The sequence below is a fragment of the Larimichthys crocea genome, chromosome XIII, assembly GCF_000972845.2.
Source record: "Larimichthys crocea isolate SSNF chromosome XIII, L_crocea_2.0, whole genome shotgun sequence".
In the NCBI taxonomy this organism is placed as follows: domain Eukaryota; kingdom Metazoa; phylum Chordata; class Actinopteri; family Sciaenidae; genus Larimichthys; species Larimichthys crocea.
In genome coordinates, this window is record NC_040023.1 from 13,267,684 (window position 1) to 13,275,646 (window position 7,963).

Here is a 7,963-nt window from a genome sequence, read left to right on the forward strand (position 1 = left end):
CAACATTTGACTTATCTTACACTGTATTAATAGTTCCACAATTCCCATAGTCTGTCTGCTTTAGCTAGAAAGATATTTCTTGAATATAAAAAAATCAAACTCCTTTTTCAGGATTGTAACTGATTACCTGAAAATAACTCAATGCCTTGTGTTCAAGCTGAGATCGATGTACAATACATTTTCTGTCAGTGTCCAACAAGAATGTGATGTACATAGTAAAATCATTCATCCAACTTTTATTATGAACATTTGAAAAAAAGTTTACACCTGAGCACCTTCAGACATCAGCATAAGCGTTTCAAAACTGCAAAAACCTTCCATGTGTACCGTGACTTCAAATCTTATTTCAAACTGGTCTTAAAATCAAACCTAGGAAACGTCACTTGTGGTAATAGTGTTGCTTTTAAAATGTTGCTATAAATATAACAAATGAAAAGTAAAATTCAAAATAAAGTACAATACATTTTTAATCGCACACGTTTGAGAGACTGCATCTTACATGAGCTCGAGGGAAAGTGGTAATTAAATTGCTACTTTTGTGATTAACTTTAAATTAACATTGCATGCTTTTGTAATTGATCCCAAAAATGCATTGGTATGACTGGACATCACCTTTTTTATGCCTTTTGTTATTTAGTACATTTCTTTCTACAAAATAAACTTTGTTTTAATGTAATAAATTAAGACAGTTTCTCAGTTGCATCACACAAAGAGCTCTAATATCAATACAAAATAAAGTAATCATGGTGTAAAATAGTGATGATTGATATAGGACAAGTAAAGAAGACCAAGCACTGTGTACTCTATCGTACCTTACAAACAGTACATACTTCAGTTTTCACTTGGTACTCAAGTATAGTAAAGTATTGAGGTACCCAGCCCTGTGCATATCTGTGCTTATGAGAAGGCATGGTTGCTATTTTACAAGATATGGAAATAATGAATGGAGACAGCGACTGTCCAGCTACTGGTCATATGCCATTTTGTATGTACAAAGAGTCAGCATGAATGTCCTGAAGTGGAGAAGTCCTTAAGCATAGTAATAGTAATATCAATCCAAGTCTTCGTCGAATCTTAGTGTTTGGACCTCATTTGACATATTACTGAGACGTTGCTTGAGTTTACGCTGGGAAGATTCATAGTGTTGGCTCAGCTTTCGAAATTTGGCTGACATGATCTCTATACTGGCTTCAATTTTGTTGACTTTATCCTCCAAGTCTTTGGCATCAGTAGCAGCGACCAGCGACTCATCTATGAGATTATCTTTCAGTAGGATGGACCTTCCCTTGTCCTCCAGTGCATTTTTAGCATCTGGATACTCAATGAGTGCCTCCATCAAATCGTCTTTGGACAGGGCAAATAGATCAGAGTAGCCCACACTTCGGATGTTGGCTGTTCTTCGGTTTCCCGCTTTACTGCCTTTAATGCCAAGTATGCTGATTTCTCCAAAGTATGCCCCATCACTGAGAACCACAAACTGGGTAACTCCATCATCTGCTACTACAGCCAGCTTTCCTTCTTTAATGATATACATTTCCCTGCCAATGTCCCCCTTCTTACAGATGTAGTCACCAGGACTGAAAACTTGAGGCTGAAGCTTAAGGACCAACTCAACAAGCAAACCTGCTTCACAGTCTTGAAAGATGCGCACTTTGCTTAGTGTCTCCAAATGTACGTTGATGGCTATCTCAGCCTTAAGCTTGTCTGGCAAGTTCTTTAGCACCTGCTTCTCATCACAGGTTTTCTGCTCTGTCCATAGGTAGTCAAACCATTTCACCACCCTTATCTCAAGGTCTTTGGTGACCTTCCGAAATTGCATATACTGCTTGATAGAGTCGATCTTAGCCTGGAACTCTACACGTGCAGCATTCATGTTGGAAATCATGGCACCGACATTGCCTACAATTGTTGCAAAAATCAGAACTCCAGTGAGGAAGTCAGCCACCACAAAAAAGTATTCAACATCTCGGACGGGGGGTGGTGTCTCACCAATAGTGGTCAGAGTAAGAGTGGACCAGTAAAAGCAGTAGATGTACTGCCTGGCCAGACGAGCATACTCAGGTTTCTTTGTGTCTGGATATACCCAGGTGTCTGTACCAAAACCAAGCACTTTGGAGATGGCAAAGTAGAGGCAGGCATTCCAGTGGATAATGATGATGATGTAAAGTACAAGATTAGCAATTCGGAAGATGTTGGGAAAATTGGTTCGAGTTTCTGTCCGGTCAAAGAACTCAAAGAGCCGAGATAACCTAAAGAGGCGGTTGAACCTCCACTCTGGGTTGTGGACTCCAATTTTGATGAATACAATATCCGTGGGAATTAAAGATATGATGTCTAATCTGAACTGGCGTGTCTTCATGTACTTTTCCTTAAGAACCTTTTCATCTTTTACAAGCAGTCCTTGCTCCAGAAAACCTGTCGACACGTGAATAGAATAAGTTTCCTGTAATCACAGATTGCACATATTCAGCAAAATTCCCATGACTGACCTGTTCTGGTTCTCACAAAGCTGTCAGCAAGGTAGAAAACATCTGATGTGTAGTCCAAAACCAACCACAGTGTTGAATATGTGTACTGTAGTTCATTAAAACATGACCTATAGGGAAGAAAAACCATGACAAATGACCTCTGAAACATCAACAAGGTAAAGAAGACACACAAAATGCCATGAATTCAGACCTGGCAACCAGGAGCATAAGGTTGTAGAACACTGGGATGGATATTGTGGCCAGCCAGTAATAGTACATATCTGTGGCAGGGTCCATGATCCACACCTCCTTTCTGAATGAGAGAAGGAGAAATCTCTGTTAAAATAGCATGTCTAAAGTAAAAAAGTAAGGTAGCCCATTGACAATGTGTGAATTTAAGAGTTCTAACTCTAGAAGACTGTGACATTTAAACATTACTCTTAGAGTTCTGATTCAACTAAACTCATCTTGGATATTTGCACGTAGAGTCATTTTTGATTATTTAGATACTGTCTAATAATCTTCAGGTACAAACTTTCATGAAAAATGTTGATTTCAACCTTTTTGTTTCTGCTGCCCTCAGGGAATCCAAACACAATGATCCCAATAAAACCAGATATATACAAAATTATGAGGAGGACATGTAGAATGTTTCAATTTGATGGAGAGTTGCAGTCCTAGAAAAATGTATGTGGTACTTACGGTTCTTCCTTTTTAGCATCTTTTTTGTCATCCTTTTTGTCGTCTTTCTTGTCATCTTTCTTGTCATCCTTTTTGTCGTCTTTCTTGTCATCTTTCTTGTCGTCTTTCTTTTCATCTTTCTTGTCGTCCTTTTTGTCGTCTTTCTTGTCATCTTTCTTGTCGTCTTTCTTGTCGTCTTTCTTGTCATCTTTCTTGTCGTCTTTCTTGTCGTCTTTCTTATCATCCTTTTTGGGTTCCTTGTCATCTTTTTTGCTGTAAATAAACAGAGGCAGGTGAAGTCTATGTTTAATCTTGTTGTCATGCAGTAGTGTCAGGGAGCCTGGGGGGGGGGGGGGGCGCTGTGACACAGTACATACATGTTACTGTATATTGCAGGTGTTAAAATAAGCAGCAGTCTGAGCACAGCATCATAAATGACTCTTTAAATGACATGAACTGTGTGAAAAGCATTCTGTGAGTGTTGGTCACTCATATTATTGATCACAGTAACAGTCAAAATATCATTTGAATTAAATCAATGCAATCATAGAACAAAGAAGTAGACTCAGAATTATGTTTTTGTCAGCACTCTCTGTTTTTTTCTCTTTTTAACATGGACACTATGAATATATGAATGAATGAAGTGATCCCTCATCTTGATGGTTTCACAGTGGGACATGTGTCCATGCTAAGTGTGTGACTCGAGTGATGTTGGACACTGGGACTGGATATGTTTTATATGTATATGTTTTAGTGGCCTTTTGACCTTCATTCTTCCCTTTGACCAACTCTTATTTTTTTTTCTTAGTTTATTTTTCCAAAACATATAATCCTGTTAATATTCAAGACTCTCCTCCTGATCTGTTCATTCGCCTTTCCATGTGTCAACCCTAAAGTTAACTTGACATTTCTTGGCCCTCTCTAGTCAAGAGAGATGGTATGGCCATTCAGGATAGCAAACAGTGAATACATGTATAGACACTGTGAAGTGACAGAAAAATCTGATTTCATGGATTTGAATTGGCTCTGTTCTCTTTACATCATGTTTAAATCTGTTTCAAGCAGATGGCCTGTCTTTGTTCAATTGAATCATGCAGTGTGATTAAGTTGTGAGGGAGGATCCAGATCATCTTACCCGTCATTGTTGTTGCAGTTGTTCATGTTTTGTGCAGCTAGGGGCCACCGACCACCACTGCAAAGAAACAAATGTACATTTGTGACAAAGACACATAACAACTCAATATCAAAATATATGTTTCAGACGGGTTCTGTAACTTTGAGGAACTGATGATCTTTCTGACAACTTCTGTCATGTCTTATATGAACAGCTTAGTCTTCCAGGAAAGACTGTCTGAAACTGTCACTCATATATACACATATGATGAAGGAATAAAGGATGGGCATCACAAAATGATCTTTACTGAATCTTCTCTCATACTTTTAGTCTTTACATAGTCTTTTACATTAAATGTGTCAGGAAGAACATGAAACTTTGATCTACTATTATTACTACAACAATTTTTTTTTAGCTTCAGCTAAATCTTTTTGGTTACCATGGCAACATTCTATGTATTTTAAATATGGACTGAGCTGGTTCATTCAGAAGAAACAGACATGTTTCCATCACATTTTTGCAAAGAAACTACAAAATGTGTGGCTGTTTCTTTCAGACACTCTTTGTATTGTCCCTCTGAGGTCTGGCATGTGGTTTCAGGTGTACTGCTCACCTGCTCCGGTTCCTGGTGGTCTCCTCTGTGCTCTGGCTGCTGAGTCTGGACTCTGCAGGGCAAACACTGTTCGACCCAAAGTGCATCATGTTTGACAGCCTGGGTAAAGAGAGGTTTATCAGCAGATACACATGCTGGACAGGAAAATATGGACATAACACGTGTACATCTTGCACAAGGACATTTGAGTCGTAAGTGTTCCCAACATGATATGGTGGCCTGCTGTGAACTGAGACTTTCTCTGATGCACTGATCCTAGCACATCACAGTTCAGTCCCCTCAACAGAAGTCTGATGCTGGCTGTCCATCAGCCTGGAGACATGAAATAGGACAGAATGATGATACAGGTGTTAAGCACGCCAATCAAATGGTTTAGGTCTTGAAATGTTTCTACTAAAATGTTACAGACTTCATTTTATTCATTTATTTGTTCATGATTTGCTCTTTTGTGGCACACAGAAAATTATGGATTTCAAAAGAGAACGTGCATTTCTTGAGAGATTATAAGTATTATTTTAGTTCAAGTTCACAAGTTGTGATCATTTTAAAAACGTCATAACTCATGGAAGCAGGCGTGGAGTAAATATGGAGTAATTTCACACACACACACACCCACACAGTGTGAGAGCTGCTTTGTAGATGATATTTATGTGGATGATGTTGTCTGTTTACTTCAGTGATCTGTGTTTTGAGTGTGTCACAGTCAGACAGACAGCACAGGTGGAACTATTCACATAAATGATGCTTGATTCCAGTAATTATTGCACTGCCATAAGTCATAATGTTTTAATTTTTTTAGGTCAAGATGTGCTTTCACTCCACGTTGTTCCATATAGACATTTGTGCTCACTGCAATGACCCTGCTTCACCCCGCTGACAGACAGAGGAGTCGAGCAGGTGAAACACCTCAGCGTGAGCTTCCCTCCTTTGGGTTAACTGGCCCTGACACAGCGGCTTTGTGTCGTTTGTTGACATCACAGCCATGACAACCATGACTAAGACAAGTGACTCCCACATGTTTGAATCCATCTCCTATAATCATATTTTATGTGAACAAACAGGCCTCAGTCTTTAAGATTAGGTGTATTTTGGGGTTTAATGGTAGCAGCCACCACGAAAGTGATGAAGATAAGGACCAACTTATTAACGATTCATTCATTATCAGGTCATTCCTCGCTAGTAACTATAATATTAATAATACTATACTGTATTGTATTGTTATTGTAAAATATATTAAAATACGTCTGGCCTATGAACTGGTCCTGAAGAAACACTCTCTTGTAATAAATAAGATGTAAAATCTCATTCTCTGTAATCACTAACATACACATTGCACATAGCCTACACTGACAGACAGTTCACGTCTCTGTGTGTTTAGTCCCATTAGCTCAGCATGTTTCTTCTTTAGTGCTGTAAACTCAAATCCTTCTCTCCCAGATTACATCTGCTAAACTTAGATTTTCAGCCTGCGGTGACTTGTTAAGCTCATGACTTCATGAGTACGACCACACTGTAACATGATCAACAATTATTGTCTACTGTATGAACTGAGTTTACCTGAATATGAGTGATGATGATGAGCAGTTCAGGCAGTGAGGAGAATTCAGGGAGAGCTCTGAATGAATCCCATATTAGTCCTTGTTTGTTCTTCCTCCTTCACATCAAACGTGAGAGCGACAGGAGAGCTGAAGACTCATGCTGACATCTACAGATCGTGCTGTGGAAGAGTTGATGATATCTGTCTTCTAACACAAGTCACAGGAGCAAATATGGACAAGAGCTTGCCCTGCTGTGGTGGAGTTCTGTCTGTTCATCCAATCTGCACCACCTCCTCCAGAGGATAAGGGGGGAGGAGGAGGAGGAGGAGGGGGAGGGAGGAAATAATCATTTTCTATTCCTTTAAACTAAAGTACCTGAGAACCAGCCAGTAAATCTAAGCAGAGATTGTCAGATTGATTATTTAGTTTGATCCTGAATGATGCTTCAATATTTCACAGTCCACAGTGTCACCATGTCAGTTGTTCTGAGTGTATATATATATAAAGAGGATGAGCCTGCAAACCTGCAGAATGTCTCAGCAATATAATAACATTTAAAGGTATTCTATATAAAATATGCTATATGTCAAATCTTTGATTTGATTTGCTCTATCGCTGAGATTTTAGACAGCACGCTTAATGTTTAATTGAACTTTGACACAAAATGATGAACAGCTTTCTATTTTCTGCACGTTGTTTTCACAGAGTAGTAAAATAAAGGCAAACATTTAAGTCTGACACTGTCATGGTCACATTGGCTAGATTTTGTTTATAGTAAATGAATTTAGTACTCTCTGGAGGACGGAAATATAAACCACAACTTGATTCATTTCATTTAAAAGAAGCTAAATAGAAGTGTGTCCACACATTACATTCATTTAGCTGCTTTCATCCAAAACAACTTACAGGTAGAACCCAATCCATCAACTTTATCCAACATGCTGCACGGAGAAACCGAAAGAGAAGATGTGTAGATGATGTCAGCAAAGAGCTCGCTCGACTATTGTACGATTGTACGGATGTAGGAGAGTGGTTTATTATGCTTTATTATTATATTACTGTTATCACATTTTAATATTAAACATAGTCAGGATACCTGTTTTGTGTATATATTATGTTCTATGTTATGTTAGGTATCTCTGGGTGGATAAACAGGCCTGATTGGGGTCTGAGCCACCTCTTTATTTATATCTCTTCCAGTCTGAACAAATCCTCTTAGTGTGTGGACGGCTAAAGTGAGACATCAGACTCCACCTCCAGCTCCCAGAGAGCAGCAGGACAGTCCCCCGGCAGCCTCAGCTAATCTCAGCTCTGCTTCTTCCACTGCTTCCCTTAGTATACTGGACTGGACCCACTGACAGCTGGGATCTCACAGAACCCCCACTCGCTCACTGTGAAAGTGAGAGCAGGTGCAAACACAGTATGATGGGCCACCGGTAGAGTGCACATCATGCAAGGTTCCTCCTGATTACCCAGCTCATGTTCGGAAGATATTAAACAGAAATGAAATCTTAAAATCATCCTTAAAATAGATAAAAATATATATATA

The 7,963-nt window shown here is 39.0% G+C and overlaps 1 protein-coding gene across 1 annotated transcript; it reads right to left on the reverse strand.

Moving 5' to 3' along the window:
• Positions 1–494: 494 nt before the first annotated feature.
• LOC109138834 (cyclic nucleotide-gated channel cone photoreceptor subunit alpha) lies at positions 495–6,650 on the reverse strand. The gene is made up of 7 exons (XM_027286915.1): positions 6,434–6,650; positions 4,877–4,975; positions 4,285–4,341; positions 3,171–3,422; positions 2,680–2,781; positions 2,490–2,596; positions 495–2,415 (listed from the first exon to the last, which is right to left on the reverse strand). Exons 2-7 carry the CDS (start codon positions 4,963–4,965, stop codon positions 1,052–1,054), a joined length of 1,971 nt encoding a protein of 656 aa, XP_027142716.1. The 5' UTR covers positions 4,966–4,975; positions 6,434–6,650; the 3' UTR covers positions 495–1,051.
• Between the last annotated feature and the right edge of the window lie 1,313 nt (positions 6,651–7,963).